Source organism: Myotis lucifugus, unplaced genomic scaffold, assembly GCF_000147115.1.
Source record: "Myotis lucifugus unplaced genomic scaffold, Myoluc2.0 scaffold_45, whole genome shotgun sequence".
Lineage (NCBI taxonomy): Eukaryota > Metazoa > Chordata > Mammalia > Chiroptera > Vespertilionidae > Myotis > Myotis lucifugus.
The window spans coordinates 6,352,123-6,378,296 of record NW_005871093.1 but is presented as its reverse complement, the minus strand read 5'-3'; the positions used below and the strand labels follow the sequence as shown (position 1 = coordinate 6,378,296).

General features: G+C 44.6%; 1 protein-coding gene across 1 annotated transcript in view; it reads left to right on the top strand.

Annotated features, from left to right (window-relative positions):
- STYXL1 (serine/threonine/tyrosine interacting like 1) overlaps positions 1 to 26,174 on the top strand; it is a 65,530-nt gene that overhangs the window by 31,848 nt on the left and 7,508 nt on the right. The window contains 5 exon segments of the mRNA XM_006088292.3: positions 418 to 566; positions 7,114 to 7,168; positions 16,044 to 16,056; positions 17,307 to 17,404; positions 18,991 to 19,103. Of these exon segments, the coding sequence (XP_006088354.1) occupies positions 418 to 566; positions 7,114 to 7,168; positions 16,044 to 16,056; positions 17,307 to 17,404; positions 18,991 to 19,103 (428 nt within the window).

The window sequence follows — 26,174 nt, the reverse complement described above, 5'->3', positions numbered from 1 at the left end:
GAGAAGTTAGATTAGCAGTTGCCTAGAGCTGAGTCTTTGGAGGGAAATGAGGAGTGAACCCCTCTCACTGGTACAGGGTTTCTTGGGTGATGAAAATATTCTAAAATTGTGGTGATGATTATACAACTCTGTGACTAAACTAAAAACCATTGACTTGTACACTAGCTGTACCCTGTACAATAGGGGACTTGTATGGTACACATAATGTGGCATACAATATATGATACTATATATATTTACAGAAAAAGATTAACTTTCTTGATGGTAAGTTGATTTTACATTTTAATTGTAACACCCATATCTATATTTGCTTCAGCCTCCTAGATAATTGCTTTTCAGAATAAAGTGGCCATTCGTTGAAGCTTTAGACAAATGGGGAACACAGGACACATTCATTTCTTTGGTCTCCACTCTTAGACCTGTTGCCCAGAGGAGCTGCCATTGAATGTGGCAAAGCCTTAGCTCACCTCACCCGCCACCCCGTCCAGATCCTGAGAGGGGGCTATGAGTCTTTCTCAGCCAAGTACCACTTTTTCCGGACGCAGAAGATTATCTGGATGCCGCAGGTAAGGCAGGGTGCTGAACACAGGCAGGCTCAGATGGGAGCGTGGCCTTCCCTTGAAAACCATGGGTTGGGGAACAAGGTAGGAGAAAGAGGAGACAGACAACATGGAAAAGATGGAAGAAATATTGAAGGCTGGGCTTGGGAAATGAACTTGGGGTAGCCAGGAGGTCCAGTCCAAGATTATGAATTTATAATTGTCACATTTGGGGAAAAGCCAACATGGAGTTTAAAAGATGAGGCCTATTCAGAAGGCAGGGGAATTCTGGATTGTGGGTTATAGTCGAAGTCAGAAAGGCAGGGATGATTCAAGCTGCCTCAACTTTCTTAACTTTTGGGTCCAGAGGATACAAAAAGGTGAGAAAGCAGTCCCTGCCTTTGAGAAGTTCTTATCTAGTAGGGGAGTCAAGGGGTGTGGCCAAGAGGCACACGAGGTGTATGGAGCCCAGAGGAGAGGCACTACCTTCTGGAGCCAAATCTAAAGGAGGAGGAGCTTGTGAGGAAGAGGGGTGAGGGCATGTAAAGCAAGCATTGGATAGCCATGATTGGCAGGCAGGAATCCATCCCTAGGCGGCATTGTGCCGTACCTGGTTTATTGAGGAATCTGACTGCAGTGGAATGCAAACATCTAAGGGTTTCATTCTTTTCAGTAATTGCCTTTAGCTGTGCTCTCATTTTTGCCCTTAGTATCATCTTGTGGAGATTCCATACTTTCTGGCCACTTTCAATTATGAAAAATTTCAATTTAGTCATAAAATGATTTGAGAAATGTGCATATTAACTGGGCATTTGATAATAGTAAGGAATTATTATACAGGGTAGGACAAAAGTAGGTTTATAGTTTGTATGGAAAATAATAATAAATAATAATACAAGAATAAACTCTTGTTTTGTATACTCACAATTGTAAACTTTTGCCCCACCCTGTGTTTCTTTCTTTTTTTAAATATATTTTATTGATTTTTTACAGAGAGGAAGAGAGAGGGATAGAGAGTTAGAAACATCGATGAGAGAGAAACATCGATCAGCTGCCTCCTGCACACTCCCCGCGGGGGATGTGCCTGCAAGCAAGGTACATGCCCTTGACCGGAATCAAACCTGGGACCCTTGAGTCCGCAGGCTGACGCTCTATCCGCTGAGCCAAACCTGTTAGGGCTACCCTGTGTTTCTTTAGGATGTGATGGATGTGATGACATTATTATGGTTATATTTTTTAAAATATGAGTTGGGCCCTAGCCAGTTTGGCTTAGTGCAGACTGAAAGGTCCCAGGTTCAATTCCGGTCAAGTGCATATACCTTGGTTGCAGGCACATCCCCTGCAGGAGGTGTGCAGGAGGCAGGTAATCGATGTTTCTCTCTCATCGATGTTTCTAACTCTCTATCCCTCTCCCTTCCTCTCTGTAAAAAATCAATAAAAATATATTTTAAAAAATGTTTAAAATATGAGTTGGTATCTTTTAGAGAGACATAATGAAATATTTATGGGTAAAATAATATGATGTCTGAGATCTCCTTCAAAATAATCTGGGATTGGTTGGAAGTCAGTATAGATGAAACAAAATTGGCCATTAGTTGATAATGTTTGCAGAGGGGTGATAGATCTAGGGGCTTATTACACTGTTCTTTCTACTTTTGTGTATTTTTGAAATAATTTTTAAAAGGGAATAAGGAAAGTCAGTCTAGTACAAGCTAGGCTGGTTTAACATTCCAATCTCAAACCAAATCTCATCTCTTCTCATTCCCAGAATTGGGCAGCTTTGGGTTTGCCGGGGGCTGAGAGTGGGGAAGGGTGTGGGTTAGCTTCAAGGACATCTCCTCTCTTCCAACCTTCGGGGCCTGGCCCCTTTGGCTGTTGCCGGTCGGTGGAGGGGAGGTGCCTTTTTCTCACTCTGACTTCACCTGGTTCTGTGTGTTGCTGGTGGCCTTTGTTGCCAGTTTCCTTGGAGCTTTGTTGGGGAGGAGAGCTGTTAATTATTGAAGATTCCTCAGAGAGAGAGCCAGCTGAGATTTTAAGCCAGGAATACCCTTAATTCCCAACCTTTTCCTTCCTTTGGTAGCCCATGACCCCCCATCCATCCATACTCTTTCACCTGAATTCCCGAATGAGCCACAAGGGACTGTGATCACTGTAGCCTCTCCTTGCCTTGCTGACTTGGCAGTTCCAACCAGCCTGTGCAAAAGGTGAGGACCCATGTCTGTGGTCATACCTGTTCCCATATCTAGCTCTCCAAGGGACTATCTTCTGTACTTTCATGGAGGTAACCACACTATGATTTTCAGCTCAACAGGTATATAGCCAATCTCCCCATCCTACAGACACTCCTTACTCCTAGAGGAGCACCGCCTACTGGCTTTGCAGTGTTCAGAGGCAGTATTTCTCTACAAACATGACACTGCTGATAACTCATTGCCCCTCCCCTTTTAAAGTTTTATTAAGCTATAATTGACATAGGAATAACTGCACATGTTTAAAATGTACAATGTGGTGAGTTTTGACATGTATGTACATCTGTGACTTGCCTTATATATATAGACTAGAGGCCCCGTGCACAAAAATTTGTGCACTCGGGGGGCGGGGGGAGGGGGGGTCCCCCAGCCCGGCCTGTGCCCTCTCGCAGTCTGGGACCCCTCGGGAGATAACGACCTGCTGGCTTAGGCCTGCTCCCGGGTGGCAGAGGGCAGGCCCAATCCCTAAGTGCAGCCCCTGGTCAGGCTCAGAGCAGGGCCAATTGGGGAGTTGGGGCACCGCCCCCTGTCATGCACAGAGCAGGGCGGATTGGGAGGTTGCGATGCCACCCTCAGTCACGCTCAGGGTAGGGCCGATTGGGGGGTTGGGGCACCGCCCCCTGTCACACTCAAGGCAGGGTCGATGGGGAGGTTTTGGCGCCACCCCCTGTCACGCACAGAGCAGGGCCCATCAGGGGGTTGGGGAGCTCCCCCCTGTCACTCACAGGAGTAGGGGCCGATAGGGGAGTTAGGGCATCGCCCCTGTCACACACAGAGCAGGGCGGAATCAGGGGTTGGGGCGCCGCACTGTCACACTCAGGGCAGGGCCGGATGGGGAGGTTATGGCTCTACCCTGTCACACACAGAGCAGGGCGATCAGGGGGTTGGGACGCCGCACCCTGTCACACACACAGCCGCAGGGAAATCAGGGGGTTTGAGTTCTGCCCCCTGTCACGCTGATTCGGTGCCAGGAGGCATATTATCCTTTTACTATATAGGATAGGGGCCTGGGGGGCGCTGCCCCCTGTCACGCTGATCCCGGTGCCGGGAGGCATATTACCCTTTTACTATATAGAATAGAGGCCTGGGGGCCGGCTGGTTTGCCCTGAAGGGTGTCCTGGATCAGGGTGGGGGTCCCCACTGGGGTGCCTGGCCAGTCTGGGTGAGGGGCTGAGGGCTGCTTTCAGGCTGGCGGTTGTTGACTGAAGCTCCCAACTGCTCCTTTATTTCTTTTTTTTTTTTATTATTTATTCTGGGCCAGCTTTAGCTCTGGCTCAGAGCAGGGCTGAGGCTTCTGCTGCTGAAAACAGGTATCTGGTTTGTTTGCGTTCTATAATTGAACAATGTATAACTCCAGCTCTGAGATCCCGGCTGGCTGAAAGCTGGTTTCTGGGGTTTTGTTTAGCTTCTATATTTGTTAGAATGTTTCAAACTGCCAGCTCAGAGGCCGGCAAGTCAGGCGGGGAACGTTGGAGTCTGCAGTCACTGGAGCAAGCAAGCCTCATGTTCGCTTCCAGCTGCCTGGCTGCCGGCCGCCATCTTGGCTGACAGTTAATTTGCATAAGGATATGCTGATTAGCCAATGGGAAGGGTAGCAGTCGTATGCTAATTACCATGTTTCTCTTTTATTAGTGTAGACTAGAGGCCCGGTGCACAAAAATTTGTGCACTCAGGGGGGTCCCTCAGCCCGGCCTGTGCCCTCTCGCAGTCTGGGACCCCTTGGGGGATTTCCACCTGCTGGCTTAGGCCCGCTCCCCGGGGATTGGGCCTAAGATGGCAATCAGACATCCCTCTGGCAGCCCGGCAGCCCTCGGGGGATGTCCACTTGCCAGTGGGGAGCAGACCTAAGCTGCAGTTGGACATCCTTAGCACTGCTGAGGAGGCAGGAGAGGCTCCCACCACCACTGCTGTACTGGCAGCCATCAGCCTGGCTTGTGGCTGAGCAGAGCTCCTCCCATGTGGGAGCGCCCTGACCACTAGAGGGCAGCTCCTGCATTGAGCGTCTGCCCCCTGGTGGTCAGTGTGTGTCATAGTGACCAGTCATTCCCAGTCCTTCTGCTGTTAGGGTCAGTTTGCATATTACCCTTTTACTATATAGGATAGAGGCCTGGTGCATGGGTGGGGGCCGGCTGGTTTGCCCTGAAGAGTGTCCCGGATCAGGGTGGGGGTCCCGCTGGGGTGCCTGGCCAGTCTGGGTGAGGGGCTGAGGGCCGTTTTCAGGCTGGTGGGTGACTAAAGCTCCCAACCTCTCCTTTTTTTCTTTTTCTTTTTTATTCTGGGATTTATTTACCTTCTATGGCTGTCACTGGAACTGAGAGCTGGCTTTAGCTCCGAGGCTCGGCTCCAGCTCTGAGACCTCGGCTGCTGAAAGCAGGTATCTGGGTTTGTTTGGTTTCTATAATTGAAACACTGTTGCAACTTCAGCTCTAAGGCTCAGTTGGCTGAAAGCAGGTTTCTGGGGTTTGTTTAGCTTCTATAATTGCAACATAGTTGCTTAGAGTGCAGCTCAGAGGCCCGCAGCGGCAGGCAGGGAACCTTGGCTTCCTCCATCACTGGAGCAAGCAAGCCTCATGTTGGCTTCAGCTACCTGGCTGCCGGCCGCCATCTTGGTTGGCAGTTAATATGCATATCGCCCTGATTAGCCAATGGGAAGGGTAGCGAAGTTACGGTTAATTACCATGTTTGTCTATTATTAGATAGGACTAGAGGGGTGTCCCTCAGCCCAGCCTGCACCCTCTCCAATCTGGACCTCCTTGAGAGATGTTCGACTGCCTATGGGATCGGGACTATACCAGCAGTCGGACATCCCTCTCACAATCTGGGACTGCTGGCTCCCATCCGCTTGCCTGCGTGCCTGCTTGATTGCCCCTAACCACTTCTGCCTGCCAGCCTGATCACCCCTAACCACTCCCCTGCCAGCCTGATCGATGCCTAACTGCTCCCCTGATGGCCCGATAGCCCCCAACTGCCCTCCCCTGCAGGCCTGGTCGCCCCCAACTGCCCTCCCCTGCAGGCCTGGTTGCCCCCAACTGCCCTTCCCTGATGGCCTGGTCGCCCCTAACTGCCCTCCCCTGCTGGCCTGATCGCCCACAACTGCCCTCCCTACTGGCCATCTTGTGGTGGCCATCTTTGATGACATGGGGGCAGCCTTCTTGTGTGTTGGAGTGATGGTCAATTTGCATATTACTCTTTTATTAGATAGGATGCTCCAATGAGCATCTGGGTGCAGATATCTCTTTGAGGTAGTGATTTTGTTTCCTTTGAATATATACTCAGAAGTGGGATTAGTGGATCATAGGGTAGTTCCATTATAATTTTTTAAGAACCTCCATACTATTTCCATTAGTGGCTGGAGTTAGTGGATTTCTTTACTGCCACACTTCTTTGAGCCTTTCATTGCTAATGTGTATGGTGAGTTTCTGAGAGAGGAATATGCTTCCCATATGTACTTGGTTCTCTGAACCCTTTTTTTCACAGTGCATTGTGAGGGACCAGTGCTTCTTACACTTTGGGGAATGTAGAAATAATCCTTCTCTTTGTTTCTTTGTTTTTCAAAGAAATCAACATTTTTCTTATTATAACTTTGGACCTGGAATTCAGTAAGCTTCCATTTAAGTGGTAGCCTATTCTTCCTACCTCTCTGTCAAAACTCATCAGAACTTCATCAGAATTCATTTCCTAATGACAAATAGGCTCTTGTGAGGTGTTGTGTTTTTTTTTAAGTATTTAAGTTCTGGTGGACTCTGAGTATAATAAAAGGGCTGTTCTTTCCAAGCCGGTGTGGTTCAGTGGTTGAGCATCTACCCGTGAACTAGGAAGTCACAGTTGGATTCCTGGTCAGGGCACATGCCTGGGTTGCATGCTTGATCCCAGTAGGGGGTGTGCAGGAGGTAGCCAATCGATGATTTCATCATTGATGTTTCTATCACTCTCTCTCTTCTTCTCTTGAAATAAATAAAAACGTATTTTTTAAAAAGGGCTGATTTTTTTATGCAGTTGTTGGCCGCAGGGTATTAGACTCCACGGCCAAATGCAAACATGTGCCAAGGAAGGAAGAAGGATGTTGATGTTCAGATTCAGCATGCTTTAGCATGATGCTATGCTATAGCTCAGTCCTATGTTACTACCAGCCCTGTACCTCCTCATGCAAGTTGTTACTTGCCAATCTCTTTGAATGCCCAGATCTCAATTTCATTCACTGTCCTGGATGAACTTTCTAAGCGTGTTTGCTGAGCCACATTTTAAGAGACCAATCTCCCCAACCCCAAATGAAAACAACTTCCCTGGGGAATATTTATAGCAACCTCTCTCCTTCCCCACCCCAGGAATTGGATGAATTTCAGCCCTACCCTGTTGAAATAGTGCCAGGAAGCATCGATTGTAACTGCGTATTACCAAATATTTGTTTGTAATCCACCCTTTTGGTGGATGGAACAAAACCAAAAGACAGAGCCATCTTATATTTTGGCGGGAAATTCACCCGCACTCCAAGTGTTAAGTATCATTTGTTTATATAAGATTCCTGGTGACATGCATATAGAAAGTTGAAAGGTCTCTTAGAAGACAGCATATACTGGAGTAGGGTCTTCACTTTTAACTTCACCTGTTCCTGGCGTATAGTCTGTTTCCTGGCTTCGCTGTGGCATCCTTTGCCCCTAACCAAGATCCCATACTGCCTTCAAATCTCGCCAAAAGTAAAACTTTCCTGGTTTTTAACATTGTGGTCAAAATATCCTATTCTATCCTGCTATGCCATCTCAGGCCCTCTGAGAAATAATTCCTATCTTAGTTCATTCAGGCTGCTATAACGGAATACCATTGACTGGTGGCTTATAAAACACAGAAATTTATTATCATGGTGTGGAGACTGGGATATCGAAGATCAGTGCAGCAGGGATTTGCTATCTAGTGAGAGCCTGCCTTCTGGTTCATAGACAGCCATATTTCCACTGTGTCCTCACATGGTAGAAGGGGCAAGAGAACTCTCTGGGGCCTCCCATTCATGAGGCTCCAAGCTCAGGGTCAGATTTACAACAAATAAACGGACAAAACATCTAAAACAATGTTTTTCAGACAGTGGTTAATTGCACAGGACAATGATTCCAAAATGAATGGAAAAAAACAAAGTGAGCCCCACATCAGTTTAGCTTATTTCTTGGAGATTGCTAGAGCCCTACAATTAATTTAGCTTACTTCTTGGAGATTGTTTGAAGGGGACCAAAACAGATCTTCTCATTCTTTTTCTTTCTTTGTTTTTTTATTGTTATTCTTCACCAGAGGATATTTTTCCATTGATTTTTAGAGAGAGTGGAAGAGAGAGGTTAAGACACAGAGAGAAACATTGATGTGAAAGAAATACATCAGTTGGTTGCCTCTGATTAGGGTCTGGGCCCTCACTCTAACCACTGAGAAACACTGGCCAGGGCCTGTCATTCTTTTTGAATTGAGGGTATAGAATAGAGTCAAGAATCCAGAGAGGTCAAGTTGGCTAGAATTCTCAAGAGAGACCTGCATGATAAATAGAGGGCTGAATACAAAGAAAGGGCTCTGGACATCTGCAGAGAGCCCCCCTGTGTCTTCAACTGAGTACATATAAGCACATGCATGTGAGGAAATGACTCAAGGCTGGGAGAAAAAACAGTGGAAATTAATGGACAGTACAATCCTCAGAGATGATGTGGGGCCAGGAGTCATTTGTATTTCAAGTCAGAGTAGACAAAACTCATAATATACAGGGCATCAAATAGAGTACTGAGAAGAGTATTGTCTCAGTAATGAGGAAAACCTAGCCCCCAATTAGGGATGAAAAATCCAGTGCCAGAAATGAAAAATACTCTAGATCAGTGGTTCTCAACCTTCTGGCCCTTTAAATACAGTTCCTCATGTTGTGACCCAACCATAAAATTATTTTTGTTGCTACTTCATAACTGTAATGTTGCTACTTTTATGAATCATGATGTAAATAACTGATATGCAGGATGGGTCTTAGGCGACCCCTGTGAAAGGGTCGTTCGACCGCCAAAGGGGTCGCGACCCACAGGTTGAGGACTGCTGCTCTAGATGAAATTAATAGCAAATTAGACACTACAGAAAAAAAGATTGGTGAATTTGAAGATATAGCAATAGAAAGTATCCAAAATAAAACATAGAGAAGAAACAGACAAATAAAAAAGAACAGAACTGCCCTAGCTGGTTTGGCTCAATGGATAGAGCCGTCCGGCCTGTGGACTGAAGAGTCCCAGGTTCGATTCTGGCCAAGGTCATATGCCTGGGTTGCTGGCTCAATCCCCAGTCGAGGACATTCAGAAGGCAGCCAATCAATGATTCTCTCTCATCATTGATGTTTCTCTTGCTCTTTCCTTCTCCCTTTATTTCTAAAGTAAATAAAATAATTTAAAAAAAGAACAGAACTTCAGTGAGATTAACATAGTTTCAAGTGGCCTACTACCATATGTGTAATTGGAATTTCCAAAGGAGAGGAAAGTGTGGAGATATTTGAAGAAATAATGGCCAAAATTTTTTCCAAGTTTGATTTAAAAAAACAAAAAAAAACAAAACACCTATAAATTCACAGACCCAAGCATTTCAACTGAAAGAAAACCACAGTAGGCACATCCTCTCAAATTGGTTAATATCAATGAAAAAGATAAAACCTTAAAAGTAGCTAGATAAAAAAGATGTATTACATACCAAGAAATAAAGATAAAGATGGTAGCAGACTTCATATTAGAAACAAAGAAATTGAGAAAACTAAAGTATTAAATGGAAAATGTGAACCTAGAAATATAATCAGTAAAAAATATCTTTCAAATATGAAGAGAAAATACTTTTTCCAGGCATGCAAAAGTTGAAAAAATTAATCAACAAATAAATGTACACTACAAAAAATATTACAGGGAGTCTTTTAGGTAAAAGAAAAACAATACCAGATGGCAACCTGAATATATACAAAAAGAATCAAGATCACCAGAAATGATCCTATATAATAAAAGCCTAATATGCAAATCAACCAAATGGTGGAACAACTGGTGGAACAACCCCTCACTATGACACGCACTGACCACCAGGGGGAAGACACTCAATGCAGGAGCTGCCCCCAGCCTGCAGGCCCCAGGCCAGCCAAGGTGGATGCTAGTGCCCACCCCCCCATTGTCCCACAGATTGGCCCTGATTATTGGCCAGGCCTAGGGACTCTACCTGTACACGAATTTCGTGCACCAGTCCTCTAGTAATTTTATAAAATACTTTCCCCTTGTTTGTAAATCTTTTCAAAGCATATTATTTAAAGACAAAATAACAACAATACATTTTGTGTTTATAGCATAGGTAGAAGTAATATGTATGCCCACAATTTACTAAGGCAGGAAGAGGGAAAATAGAACTATATACTTGTAAGGTTCTTACTCTGTTTACATGAAGTGATATGTTAACTGAAGGTAGACTACAGTAAGTTAAAGATACATTCTATACACTCTAAAACAACCACCAAAAAATAGAACAAAACAAAAATAAAAGAGATATGATTAGTAAGATAACAAAAGATAAATGGAGTCATATAAAAATTCAATAATCATACTAAGTGCAAATGGTCTAAATATTTTAATTAAAAGGCAGAGGTTGTAGGCTGTCTATAATATACTTTAGCCCTGGTTGGTTTAGCTCAGTGGATAGAGCATTGGCCTGTGGACTAAGGGTTCTGGGTTCGATTCTGATCAAGGGCACATACCTAAGTTGCAGGCATGATCCCTGGGCCTGGTTGGGGCGTATGCAGGAGACAACCAATCAATGTGTGTCTCTCACATCGATGTTTCTCTCAGTCTCTCCCCCTCTCTTCCATTCTCTTTAAAAAGTCAATAGAAAAATATCCTCAGGTGAGGATTAATAACAACAAAAAATCTATTGTAAATATAAAGAATCAACTAATTAAGTATTCATCTCAAGAAATTCCCCAAGGAATAGTAAACTAATCCCAAATAAAGAAGAAGGAAGGAATAATAAAAGAAGATAATTGAACTAGAAACAATAGAATAGAGATGATCAAGAAAGTCAAAATAGCCGAACCAGTTTGGCTCAGTGGATAGAGCGTCGGCCTGCAGACTGAAGGGTCCTGGGTTCGATTCCGGTCAAGGGCATGTACGTTGGTTGTGGGCGCATCCCCAGTGGGGGGCGTGCAGGAGGCAGCTGATGGATCTTTCTCTCTCATTGATGTTTCTAACTCTCTATCCCTCTCCCTTCCTCTCTGTAAAAAACCAATAAAATATATTAAAAAAAAAAAAAAAAAAAAGAAAGTCAAAATAGTTTTTTTAAAAAAACTAATAAATTTGCCGAACCGGTTTGGCTCAGTGGATAGAGCGTCAGCCTGCGGACTCAAGGGTCCCAGGTTCAATTCTGGTCAAGGGCATGTATCTTGGTTGCAGGCACATCCCCACTGGGGGGCGTGCAGGAGGCAGCTGATTGATCTCTCTTCTCTCATTGATGTTTCTAACTCTCTATCCCTCTCCCTTCTTCTCTGTAAAAAGTCAATAAAATATATTAAAAAAAAAACAAAACTAATAAATTTGATAAACCCTTGGCAAAAAAGAGAAAAGGCACAAATAACCATTTGTAAAAGGGGACTCTACATATCCTACAGATATTTAACAGGTCTTAGGAGGATATTAGGAAAACTTTACTGTGATAAACAAGAAAACTTAGATGAAATGAACATTAAAAAATACAGTATCAAAACTGACAGCAGACAAAATAGAAAAATTGATTAGTATTAATAACTAATAAAAATTTTCTCATAGAGAAAACTTTAGTGATAAATTTTACCTAATAGTTAAGGAGGAAATAAAGCCAATATTATCCTATCTAATAAAAGAGAAACATGGTAATTAGCCATATGGCTGCTACCCTTCCCATTGGCTAATCACTGAGATATGCAAATTAACTGCCAACCAAGATGGCGGCCGGCAGCCAGGCAGCTGACACAAACAGGGAGGCTTGCTTGCTTCAGTGACGGAGGAAGCCAGGTTCCCCGCCTGCCTTGCCGGCCTCTCGGCTGCTCTCTAAGAAACATTGTAACAAATATAGAAGCTAAACAAACCCCCAGAAACCTGCTTTAGACAGCCAGGCTTCAGCCAGCCAGACCGCAACATTGTTTCAAATACAGAAGGTAAACAAAGGCCAGAAACCTGCTTTCAGCAGCGGAGGTCTCATAGCTGGAGCCGAGCCTCAGAGCTAAAGCTGGCCCAGAATTAAAAAAAAAAAAGAAAAAAAGGACAGGTTGGGAGCTTCAGTCACCCGCCAGCCTGAAAACGGCCCACAGCCCCTCACCCAGACTGGCCAGGCACCCCAGTGGGGACCCCCACCCTGAAGGGTGTGACCAGCTGCAAACAGCCATCATCCCCTCATCCAGGCTGGCCAGGCACCCCAGTGGGGACCCCCACCCTGATCCAGGACACCCTTCAGGGCAAACCAGCTGGCCCCCCACCTGTGCACCAGGCCTCTATCCTATATAGTAAAAGGGTAATATGCCTCCCAGCACCGGGATCAGCGGAGCCGCGAGGCCTCCCGGCACCAGGATCAGCGTGATAGGGGGCAGCGCCCAAACCCCCTGATTGCCCTGCGGCTCTGTGTGTGACAGGGGGCGGGGCCACAACCTCCCTATCCACCCTGCTCTGTTCGTGACAGGGGAAGGCACCCCAACCCCCTGATCAGCCCTGCTCTGTGCCTGATAGGGGGGAGCTCCCCAACCCACTGATCGCCCTGCGGCTCTGTGTGTGACAGGGTGCGGCACCCCAACTCTCCCCCCCCACAGGCCCTGCTCTATGTGTGACGGGGTAGAGCCATAACCTCCCCATCGGCCGGGCCCTGCTGTGTGACAGGGTAGAGCCATAACCTCCCCATCGACCCTGCCCTGAGTGTGACAGTGGCGGCACCCAAACCCCCTATCGGCCCTGCTCTGTGAGTGACAGAGGGCGGTGCCCCAACCCCCCAATCGGCCCTACCCTGAGCGTGACTAGGGGTGGCATCTCAAACTCCCGATCTGCCCTGCTCTGTGCATGACAGGGGGCGGCGCCCCAACTCCCCAATCGGCCCTGCTCTGAGCCTGACCAGGGGCTGCACCTAGGGATTGGGCCTGCCCTCTGCCACCCGGGAGCAGGCCTAAGCCAGCAGGTTGTTATCTCCCGAGGGGTCCCAGACTGCGAGAGGGCACAGGCCGGGCTGAGGGGCCCCCTCTCTCCCCCCCCCCCGAGTGCACAAATTTTTGTGCACCAGGCCTCTACTTTTATATAATAAAGAAGAGGAATAATTTTCAATTTGTTTCATGAGACCAACATAGCTCTGATTTTATGACTTGACAGACATTATAATACAGAAAAGTTATAGACTAATTTTCTTCATGAACATAGATGTAAAAATCCTAAACAAAATCTTAGCACATTACATACATTAATATCCTTATAAAGAGGATAATACATAATGACTAAATTGAGTTTATTCCAAAGATGTTAATTTACCATATCAATAAATAGAGCAAAAATCAGGATTATCTCAACAGCTTCAGTGAAAGCATTTGATAATATTCACTATACATTCATGACTTAAAAAAAACTCTTAGCAAACTGGGAATAGAAGGAAAACTTCTTTGCTCTAATAAAATAACTACAAAAATCTCTGCAACAAACATCACACTTAATGGTGAAATGTTGAAAGTTTTCCTTCTGAGTCTGGGAACAAGACAAAATGCCACTATCACCACTCCTATTTAACATTGTACTGGAGGTCCTAGTTGGTGAAATATGGCAAGAAAAATAAAATATGAATCAAAAGGGAAAAAACTTTCATTATTCACAGACAATATAATTGTGTACACAGAAAATCCAAAACAACCTGCAGATAAATCAAGCCCCGCTGGGTGGGGGGCATGGCCTCAGGTCCCCTGGCCTGGCCTCAGGTCCCCCCGCCCAGTGCAGGGGCAGGGGCACAGCCTCAGGTCCCCTGGCCCTGGCGCAAGGGAGCGAGGGCGTGGCGACCATTGCATATTAGCTCTTTATTCTCTTTATTATATAGGATTATCTGAATAAACAGAGGATGTACTGTTGTTATGGATTAGAAGAATTAATTTGTAAAGATAATTGATTCTTGCCCAAATGATCTGTCAGTTCAGGGTAATGCCAGTAGAATCCAACATATTTGTGGAAATTGATACAGTAATCCTAAAATTTTTAAATTTTATGGAAATGCAAAGGGCAAAAATAGCTGACTATTTGAAGAACAACAAATGAGAAAATTTACTTGACTAAATATTAAGACTTAAAAACCACAGCAAGTAAGGATGGTGATATTGGTGCAGGATAGAAAAATAAACTAGTGGAGCAGAATAGAGTTCAAACAGACCCATGCATATATGAACAGTTGAGATTTTTAAAAATTTATTTTTGTTAATCCTCACCCAAGGATATTTTTTCTATTGATTTTTAGAGTGGGAGGGAGGTCCTAGCTGGTTTGGCTCAGTGAATAGAGCATTGGACTGCGGATTGAAGGGTCCCGGGTTCGATTCTGGTCAAGAGCACATGCCCAGGTTGTGAGCTAGATCCCCAGTGGGGGGCATGCAGGAGGCAGCCATTCAATGATTCTTTCTCATCATTGATGTTTGTCTCTCTCTCCCTTCTCCCTTCCTCTCTGAAATCAATAAAAATGTATTTTAAAGAGAGAGAGAGAGAGAGGGAGAGAGAGAAACATTGATGTGGGAGAGACACATCGACCAGTTGCTTCCTGCATGCACCCTGTCCAGGGCCGGAATTGAACTGGTGACTGTTTAGTCCGTGGACAACGCTCTAACCACTAAGCAAACAGGCTGAGACTGGGCACTTGAATTTTGACAAGGATTTTCTTCTATATTTTTTTCTAAAAGTTCATGGATTTAACCTTCACATGTTTTTATTTTGAAATAATTTTTGTGTATGGTGCCAGAAATGGAACATTTGTTGTTTTGCATGTGGAGATAATATAATCATTTGTTGAAAATATGATCCTTTTCCTGTTGAATTGCTTTGATACTTTTATTGAAAATCCTTGTCAAGATTAAAAATTCTGGATTATTTTTCATTAGTATATCTTTCTTTTTTTTTTCAGAGAGAAAGGGAGAGGGATAGAGAGATAGAAACATCAATGATGAAAGAGAATCATTGATTGACTGCCTCCTGTACGCCCCACACTAGGGATTGATTACATACATGCAACCACACCATGTGCCCTGACTGGGAATTGAACCATGACCTCCTGGTTCATAAGTAGATGCTCAGCCACTGAGCCGGGTGGTATATGTTTTTCTTTACAACAGTTCTACACTGCTGATTACTGTAGTTTTATAATAAATCTTGAAATCAAGTAGTGTAGGTCCTCTAATCTTGTTCCTTTTCAAAGTTGTTTTCTTTGCATTTCCCTATAAATTTCATAATCAGCTTGTCAGTTTCTACAAAGAAGCTTGCTAGAATTTTGATTGGGATTGAACTGACATCTTAACAGTGTTGAATCTCTTGATCCATGAGCATGGTCTATTTCTCCATTTACTTTGTGCTTTAACTTCTCTCAGAAATATTTTATAGTTTTCAGTGTATAGTTCTTGCACATTTTGTGTCAAGATTTCATCCTAAGCATTTGAAGTTTTTTATGTGATTATAAGTGATATTTTAAGATTTCAATATCTGATTATTTCTTGCTAGTACATAGAAATCCAATTGATTTTTAAAAAATATATTTTTATTGATTTCAGAGAGGAAGGGAGAGGGAGAGAGATAGAAACATCAATGATGAGAGAGAATCATTGATCGGCTGCCTCCTGCATGCCTCACTGGGGATTGAACCCACAACCAAGGCATATGCCCTTGACCTGAATCAAACCTGTGATCCTTCAGTCCGCAGGCCGACACTCTATCCACTGAGCCACGCCGGCTAGTGCTCCAATTGATTTTTATATATTAGCCATGTATTCTCCAACCTTCTCCACCCAGATGCCATCTCCACTGTAAACTCTCCCCAACTCCCTTGACTCCTCCCTATTCCTCCTCTCACATATCATGTGTAGGTCTTTTAAAAATATTTTATTGTTGACACTATTGCAAATATCCCCCATTTCATGTGCAGGTCTTTATCCTAGCACCTAACTAATTGGAGTGGTGCCATTTGTTTATGTGTCTGCCTCCCCCATCAGACTGGAAGCTCCTTGAAGCTGGGAGGGGCCCTATTTGATATTTGTGTCCACTAGGGTCCAGCCTAAGGTCTGGCACACAATAGGCATTGAGTGAGTGTCTGTGAGGGAAGAATGGTTGGGTGGGCATGGGTTGGTGGGTGGAGAGGGAGGGAGGGAGAGAGGGAGGGAAAGATGGATGGATGGATGGATGGATGGATGGATGGATGGATGGATGGATGGATGGTTCGTTGTGCTTGTATTTGTTACAGCAAGTGCTCATACAGAAATTAAACCAGCCTACTTTTGTTTCTGAATCTACTGAACTTTCTGCATGCTACAGTGGTCTGCATACTGAATGTCACCAGTAGGCCATAGTCTTCATAAACAACGTTATAAAGTGCTTACAGCATTTAGGGCATAGGGCCAGGCTCCTTGCAGGCACACTCTCATTAAGCATGTCACACACCTCATCTCTCCTCCACCATGTTCATAAAACTCTAGCCACTCTGACCTCCCTGTTGTTTCTCAAATACACTAAACATACTGCCTATCAGGGGTTTTGAACTTCCATTCTCCTATACCGGGAACACACTTTCCTCAGATAACTGCCTGGCTTGTTCTCTCACCTCCTTTAAGCCTCTGCTCAAGTGTCACCTCCTCAGTAAAGCCTTCCCTGACCACCCTATCTCAAACAGCAACCCCGCTACTCTCTATCCCTCTTACCTTATTTTCTCCATTTGACATAGCAGGCTCATTCTCCAAAATCATGACATATTTCCTCCCATCCTCATTTTATTATTTGTAGCATATTCTAGGAAAGTAACATGTTTGGTTAATAATAATAATGCCATATTTACTGAGCACTTACTATTGCCAAGCAGATTGCTAAATGCTTTATATCAGTGATGGCGAACCTATGACACGCGTGTGAGAGGTGACACGCGAACTCATTGTTTTGGTTGATTTTTCTTTGTTAAATGGCATTTAAATATATAAAATAAATATCAAAAATATAAGTCTTTGTTTTGCTATGGTTGCAAATATCAAAAAATTTCTATATGTGACAGGGCACCAGAGTTAAGTTAGGGTTTTTCAAAATGCTGACACGCCGAGCTCAAGAGGTTCGCCATCACTGCTTCATATAGATTAATTAACTTAATCCATACTCCACTCCTATGAGGTAGGTGCTATTTTTCTGACAGGGGTTCAGGTCCTTGCCCACATTTCCCTGATCTAGCTTAGCATCCCTACCCTATGGTCCTGCTGCTATGAACAAGGGACACCACAGTGGGACTGTGTGTGAGTCTGCCCAATTACTTGTGCTTTTCTTCTGTTTAGTTTTGTAGGTGACGCTGACAAGCTTCTGCACATCCAGATAGAAGACTCCCCGGAAGCCTTCATTTTCCCCTTTCTGCGCCACCTCTGTCACTTCATTGGTAGGGAGCATTCTCTAACGAGGCAGCAACTGGCCTATGTCCAGGGGACACAGGGCCTGTGGCACCTCGTCCACATGCCTATTCCTGATTGGGACTCTCAGTGCTCAGGAGAGAAAGGGCAGCACATGCCCAACTAGGTGTGGACAACCCCAAGACAAGCGTGCTTCTCCAGGGCCATCAGCAATACGCGCAGGCCCGCGTTTACCTCCGGGGCAGTAGGGCCAAATAAGAGCTCCAGACTGAATCGAATACCCTATGTTGTGGCCTTGGCTGGACTGGTAGGCCCTTTTGGGCCTGGCTTCACTGAGATGAGGGTGTGGCCCCACCATGAGTGCATATGTTCATGGAGACCTGCTCTGGGCTGTGCTCTGGTGACTCAGAGGTGACTTGTTCCTGCCCTTTTGTCTGGTTAGTGAGATGAAGTGGAAGGAAGGCTCCAGAGCCTCTGACTTCTCTGATTTTCATTGTGTATGCCCAGTGCCCCTCTGTCCTCTCACCACACACAGCAGTGCCCAACAGTGGCTTACCTCATTGAAGGCAGATTTTTCAGTCATTCCCCAGGCTCAGGATTGCCCTAGTTGAGTAAGATACTTGGAGTGAGTGAGGTTGAGTCAGGTCAGAGGCCCCTCGCCAGGACTACCTACGTGGCACCAACTCAGCCCCCAGCCTGAGTCGCTGCACAGGGGGGCAGAGGATGGTATTTTGGCTCAAACATCTCTTATTTTCACAGGATGTTGCAACTATCACTTAAGTAGTAGCTGAGACAGACTTGCCACATGTCCCATGGGATGGTGGAGCTCTATTGCACAAAGAGGCCCCCTCTCCAGCCCTGACTTACTGGGTGGCCGTGGGCCAGTCCTTAACTGCTTGGTGCCTCAGTTTCCTTATTTGTATGATGAGTCAGTTGGCCTTAATCATCTCTGAGTCCTGCTCCAGCACAGGAATGGTTATCTTCAGTTCTTGGGGGTTACCAAACCAGCCTAGGATGACAGCTTAGATTTCCTCACCATCCCTCACTGGGCAAGACTCACACACAGACTCAGTGTCATTTTAGGTATGCTTACAGCTGACATTTCTGTGCCAGGCACTGGGCTAAGCACAGCACAAAACTTTATGAGGTAGGCAGAATACTATTATCCCATTTTCCAGATGAGGAAACTGTAGCTAAGAGTAACATGCCCAAGCCCCACAATAGTGAGTGGCAGAGCCAGGCTTCACACCAGCAACACTGTCTCCGTCAGTACCATGTGCCCTTGGGGGGACGATCCTCTCATTCCTACCTAAGGAGGCCAACTGGTAGCAGACATTCCTGATCTGAAAGCCTGGAGAGCCAAGAAAAGGCCTTTGCATGAAAATGCTGAATGCCCAGGTGTGATTCTCTTGAATTGCCAGCTAGATCTGAGAATCCCCATTTACCAGGTGACAAAACAGTGGCCTAGTGATGTCATGTGACTTACCTAGGACATGGTGTACTGGCTCTGAATCCACTCTTGGACCCACTAAGGCTAGTCATCTTACATCAACTCAGGTCTACAGGGAAGGGTCCTTTCTCTCCACCCCCCCCCCAACCTTCCTTCCTCTTGCAGATGTCCACCTTGAACTTGGCAATGTCATCCTGGTATTTTCCACCCTGGGCATCAGTCGCAGCTGCGGGGTCATCTTGGCCTACCTCATGCACCAGAACGAGCAGACCTTGAAGGTATGCATTCCCTGGTCTAGGTTCTAACCATAGCCTCCATGAGGTGGGGTCTGAGTTACACCTGGGAGAAATGGTCCTTGGCACTGCCTCAGGACCCTAATTGGGGGATGAGAAGGAGAAGGGTCAGGGAGGGGCGCTCCAAGTCCAGGGCTTTGCCTAGCACACCACACTCAAAGGCAAGGACCGACTATCTGTGCTGGAGGTCTGAGGTTGGGCACATGGAGCAGGCCCAGGGACTCAGACTGTGCAAGGCTGCAGCTGGCAGTACCTTCTACATGTCCCCTACTGCCATTAGTCTGTCTATTAGGGTTTGTTCATGGTTCTTCAAGAGAGGTGCATTGTTGTTGCTGCTTGGAGTCATAGAATTGCAGTGCTGGCAGGGCTTCAGCAGGCACCCACTCCAACAATTATTTTATCCTTGAGGGGAGCAGAGTCCAGAGAGGGGAAGGAAGTAGGGACCCATCACAACAAACCCCGTGGGAACTCAAGGCTCCCGACTCCCAGGGCATTACTTTCCCACTGCCCACTGCCCTAGGAGATCGCAGGCCTATCCCGAGGGGAGGGCGAGCCTAGTTTGGCACAGCTTGTACTTGATTTCAGAGGGCATGGATAGGACCTGACAAGCTCCCACATTTGTCCAGGAGTGTGCTTGGAGGGACAAAGAATGATCGTGGTCAGAGCCCATTGCCAGTGGTTCTGGCTGTTGACCCAGTGTGCTCTTTGCAGGTGCAATTACAGGCAGAAAGAGTCTTGGATAGCCAGCAATCCCACTTCTAGATATACACCCAAAAGAAGTGAAAGCAGGGACTCAAAGAGATGTTTGTACACCCATATTCATAGCAGCATTATTCACAATAGACAAAAGGTGGAAGCCAACCAAGAGTTTATTGACAGATGAATGGATAAATAAAATGTGGCCTATTCATATAATGGAATATTATTCAGCCTTAAAAGGGCAGAAAACTCTGACATGCAACCTTGAGGACATTATCCTAAGTGAAATAAGCCAGTCATAGAAGACCAAATACTTTGTGATTCCACTTATATGAAATAGAGAAGTCAGATTCATAGAGCCAGAAAGCAGAACAGTGGATGTTGTTTAATGGGCATGGAGTTTTAGTTTGGAAAGATGAAAAAATAGAGATATATGCACAATATAGTGACTGTACTTAATGCCATTGAATTGTATGTCTAAAAATTATTAAAATGGTAAATTATGTGTATTTTACCACAATTAAAAAAAGAAGAGTCTGAATGCAAAATCAGAGGTTCTGGAGTGAGAGGCCTAGATGCCTGCTCTCTCACCCCATCAAAGGTGAATTGTCAGGCGCACTCACACTGGGGTCACTGCCTGCTTGCGGATCACTTTGGTGTGTGCTGGGGCGGGGAGATGTTGCTAATAATTCTGGGAAAGGAGGCCTGTGTGGTTGCACCAGTAGAGATGCCTCTCCAGCCCTCTTCCCAGCAATGGGCTCTCTCCTCTGAGGGGCCACGTCTTCAATGCCCTTTTGAGCTGGTAGGGGAGGAGGCAAAGAGCTGGCAGAAGGCAGGCCAAGCTCACCTACCTGAAGGGGGCTTGGGAGTTCTAGGACTTGAACTCCCTTGGAGTTTGAATGGGGCCAGTCTGTGAATTTCAGCAAGCCCTGCCCTGCTGTGGTCCCTGGTGTCTTCATTGTTCATAGGGAAGCTTGGGCACAGGTCTTTGGAGCCTTCCAACTTTGACATTTAGTGATATGTCCTAACCCTGACAAGCAAATCACAGGCCTCTCTCTGGCCACATTAAAAGCAGGTGTTCCAGAGCCAGGTGGGGTAAAAGCAAAGAGAGGAGTCCCCTCATCCACTTGGCTCCTCTAAGTTCTCCAGCAGCGAGGACCAGGCCCCCACAGTAATGTGGCACATGCAGGCCTGCACCTGATCTTTACTGCAGGGAGATTCACAGCTCCAGCAATGAGGGTAAGGGATAGCTGGGCACAGGTGTTCTGGTCAGTGGGTAGACAGGCACTTGGGCACCTGAGACTTAAACAATTCTGGTCTCAGGAGACACTCAGGTGCTCCCTTCCTGGAGCAGCAATTTTCATCTCATCTGCAGAGAAGTCCTGATATGGGACACTCTGCAGAGATGCCATCTAGATAACTCTTGGCCAAAAAAGCACAGCTCCTGGAACTATGGGTGAAGCACTGCGGCTGTGACCTGGCTCTGTCCTCTCCAGACTCGGTGAGTCCTGTGTAGTCGTTAGCTTCTCCTGCTACCAATCAAGCACCCTGGATCACTGACACAGGTGAACCTGAGCTCAGCTCTGCGGCTGCCTGGGATCTGGCAGGGACATACCTGCCTTCCATTGTCTGTGTGGTCTTGGGGATGGTCCTCAGTGCACTGGGGAAGCTGGGCCCTTGGCTGCTTCAGCTCAGCTGTGATAGTCAGAACCCACAGGACTAGCAAGAAGAATGTAGGTCACTGTCCTGCAACATACTGCTTCCTGGGCTTGTAGTCCCAGCTCAGCTCCTCAGGGCACCAAGGACAAGAGTCAGAAGTCACGGAATGAGCTGGGAAGAATCTAGCACCAGAGCCTCTCCTGCCTGTCCTGGGCTTTCAAAGCTTTGGTAGAAGGTTGTGTGGGACCCCAGAGCTAGAAATCCTTTAAGAAAGCAATTTCCTTTTGAATTGCTGGGAGTAGCTTTGTCCCTTAAGATCTTCAGAGAAAAACAAAAACTAACTCCTGAGGCACTGTAATAGCTTACATTGGCAGAGTCGTTCCACATGCAAGGCTGTTTTAAGTGCTTTATGTGTAATGAAAACACAGTGACCCCACAGCCTGTTATCCCATTTTGCAAGGAGGCATATAGAGGCTGGGTAATTTGCCTGGGTCCTTACAGCTATAAGTGGCAGAGCCACATGGCTCAGATGGAGAATCTGGGCTGTTTTTTAAAAATCCTCCCTGAGGATATCTTTTTATTGATTTTTAGAGAGAGAGGAAGAGAGAGAGAGAGATTGAAATATTGGTACACACCCCAACTGGGGATCAAACCCAAAACCTAGCTATGTGCCCTGATCCGGAATTGAACCTGCAACCTTTTTGTGTATGAGCAATGCTCCAACCAACTGAGCTTCTGGGCCAGGGCAAGAATCTGGGCTTTTAACAAGCCCCTACGGCGGCAGGGAGAGCACTTGCCTTGCAGTCTGAAGAATGGGGCACTGCCAGGTCAGTGTGGCTTAGTCGTTGAGCATTGACCCATGAACCAAGAGGTCCCGGTTCAATTTCCAGTCAGGGCACATGCCTGGGTTGTGGGCTCAGTCCCCAGTAGAGGGTGTGCAGGAGGCAGCAGATTGATGATTCTCATCATTGATGTTTCTCTCTCTCTCTCTCTATCCCTTTTCCTTTCTCTCTGAAATCAATAAATATATATATAAAAAAAGAATGGGGTACTGCTCCTTATCAAGAGTGACCTGGGCATGTCCCTTCACCTTTCTGTCCCCTCGGTAGACAGAATAAGGCCTGTTTTTCCAGCTTGCTGCATTTGCTGTGAGTCCCAGCAGATACATTGTGGACTGGAAATGGAGTGTGTGGATGGGTATGGGGTGCTATGGTTATGGTTGGTTCTCAAGGGCCTGTTCTGACCTGGTCAGGACTTAGAAATCTTATAACTGCACAGCTTTGCCCCTGGTATCACTGTGTTTTATTTATTTTAAATCGTGACAACACACAGATAACACAAAATTTACCACTTTAACTTTTTCAAGTGTAAAGTTCAGTAGTGTTAAGCATATTCACATTGTTTTGCAACAGATTTCCAGAACATTTTCATCTTGCAAAACTGAAACTCTATACCCATTAAACAATAATTCCCCATTCCCCTTCTCCCCCAGCCCCTGGCAACTACCATTCTTCTTTGTCTCTATGATTTTGACTATTCTAGATACCCCACATAAATGGGATCAGAATGTTTGTCCTTTTGTGACTGGCTTGTTTCACTTAGTATAATGTCTTCAGAGTTCATCTATGTTGTAGTATGTGTCGGAATTTCCTTTTTTTTTAAAAGATTGAAATAATATTCCATGGTATGGAGAATTCACTAGTGAACCTATCTGGGCCTGTTGCTTTCTGTTTTCAAAGGTTACTTTTTATTGATTCAACTTCTTTACTAGATACATAAGGCTATTCAGATTGTATGAGTTTTGTCAGATTGTGTCTTTCAAGGAGTTGGTCCATTTCATCTAGACTACATGTGGGCATAGAGTTGTTCATAGTATTCTTTTATTATCCTTTGCATGTCATTGGGATCTGTATTGATTCCTTTTTATTTCTGATATTAGTGATTTGTGTCTTCTCTCATCTTTTCTTTGTTAGGCTGGTTAGAGGCTTACTGATCTTTTCTAAGAACCAGCTTTTGATTTCATTGATTTTCTCTATTGATTTGTTTTCAATTTTATTGATTTTTGCTCCAATTTTTATTATTTCTTTTTCTCCTGCTTACTTGGATTTAATTTATCATGTATTTTTAGTTTCCTACGATGGAAACTTAGATGATTCAGCAGTTCTCAACCTGTGGGTCGCGACCCCTTTGGCAGTCGAACGACCCTTTCATAGGGGTCGCCTAAGACCATCCTGCATATCAGATATTTACATTACGATTCATAACAGTAGCAACATTACAGTTATGAAGTAGCAACAAAAATAATTTTATGGTTGGGTCACAACATGAGGAACTGTATTTAAAGGGCCAGAAGGTTGAGAACCACTGATTTAGATGAACATTCATCTTGGTGAATGTCCCATGTGAGCTTGAGAAGAATGTGTATTATTATATTGTTGAATGAAGTATTCTATAGATACCAATTATATCCAGTTAACTGATGGTGCTATTGAGTTCAACTATAGCCTTACTGACTTTCTGCCTGCTATATCTGTCCATTACTGACAGAAGGGTGATGAAGTCTCCAACTATAATAGTGAATTCATCTATTTCTCCTTGCAGTTCTATGAGTTTTGCTTTACATATATTGATGCTGTATTAGTTGCATACCATTACAGGTATAAGCCACATTTCCTTTATCCATTCATCTGTTGATGGACACTTGGGTTGCTTTCACTTTTTGGCTATTGTGAATAATGCTGCTATGAACATAGATGTGCAAAAATCTCTTTGAGACACTGCTTCCAACTCTTTTGGGTGTATATCTAGAAGTAGAATTGCTGGGCCAAATGGTAATTCTATTTTTAATTTTTTGAGGAATCTCCATACTGTTTTCCACAGTAGCTGTACCATCTTACATTCCAACAGAAGTGCACAAGGGTTTCAATTTCTCTACATCCTCACCAGCAGTTGTTTTCTGTGTTGTTTTTTTAAATAAATTTTGTAAAAATATATTTTTATTTCAGAGAGGAAGGGAGAGGGAGAGAAAGAAACATCAATGATGAAACATCACTAATGTTTAGTGATGCTGATCATATTTTCATATGTTTACTGGCCATTTGTATATTTCTTTGGAGAAATGTATATTTAAGTAATTTGCCCATCTTTTAAAAAAGAATAGTTTGTTGTTGTTGTTTTTTAGAGAGAAAGTAAGGGAGAGGGAGAGAGAAACCTCAATGTGAGAGCACAACACATGCAACTTTGATGGCTGCCTGCTGCACACCCCCCATGGAAGGTTGAGCCTACAACCCTGGCATGTGTGCTGACCTGGAATCAAAGCAGCAACCTCCTGGTGCAAGGGAGGATGCTCAACCAACTGAGCCACACCAGGCAGGGCACTTTGTTAATTTTTAAATGGATTGTTTTTTGTTGAGTTTTAGGAGTTTCTTATATTCTTCATATTAACATTTGGATATATATCTGGATATAAAGCAGGTATATGATTTGCAAATGTTTTCTTTCACTCTGTGGCTTGCCTTTTTACTCTGTTGATTGTTTCTTTTGATGCACAAAAGTTTTTAACTTTGATGTAGTCCAATTTATCTATTTATCACCTGTGTTTTTAGTGTCATATTCAAGAAATAATTGCCAAATCTGGTGTCATAAAACTTTCCCCATATGTTTTCTTCTAAGGGTTTTATAGTTTTATCTCTTACATTTTAGGTCTTCGATTATTTTGAGTTCATTTTTTGTACATGGTGTAAGATAAGGTCCAGCTTCATGCTTTTGCATGTGTATATCCAGTATTCCCAGCACCATTTGTTAAAAAGGCTGTCCTTTCTCCATTAAATGGTTTTGGCACCTTGGTGAAATCACTTGATCATATATCTGAGGGTTTATTTCTGGGCTATTTCACTCCATTGGTCTTAAGTGTCTTTATGCCAGGACTACACAGTTTTGATTATTATAGTATTGTAATAACTTTGGAGGTTTGAAATCAGGAAGTGTGTGGCCTCCAACTTTATTTTTCTTTTTATTTCATTGTTTTGGCTATTCAGTGATCCCTTAAGATTCCATATGATTTATAGGATGTATTTTTCTATTTCTGCAAAAAATGCTGTTGGGTTTTTGATAGAGTTTGCATTAAATGTGTAGATCACTTCAGGTAATATTGACATCTTATCAATATTAAATCTTCCAATCCGCCAAACCGGTTTGGCTCAGTGGATAGAGCATCGGCCTGTGGAATCAGGAGTCCCAGGTTTGATTCCGGTCAAGGGCGTGTACCTTGTTTGCGGGCACATCCCCAGTGGGAGGTGTGCAGGAGGCAGCTGATCAATGTTTCTCTCTCATTGATGTTTCTAACTATCTCTCTCCCTTCCTCTCTGTAAAAAATCAATAAAATATATTTTTTAAAAAAAAGAAAGAAAAATGTAAATGGGATATCTTTTCATTTATTTATGTCTCTTAATTTCTTTCATCAACATTTTATAGTTTTGGGGGTACAAATCTTTCATCTCCTTGCTTAAGTTTATTCCTAAGTATTATTTTTGATGCTATGATAGATAAAACTAGAGACCCAGTGCACGAATTTGTGCATGGGTGGGGTCTGGCTAGCCCAGCCCCAATCGGGGCAGACAGGGGTGGGCCTGTGGGGAGGAGGACACAGTGAGAGGTTGGCCACTGTCCTGCCCTGATCAGGCCTGATCGGGTCAGGCT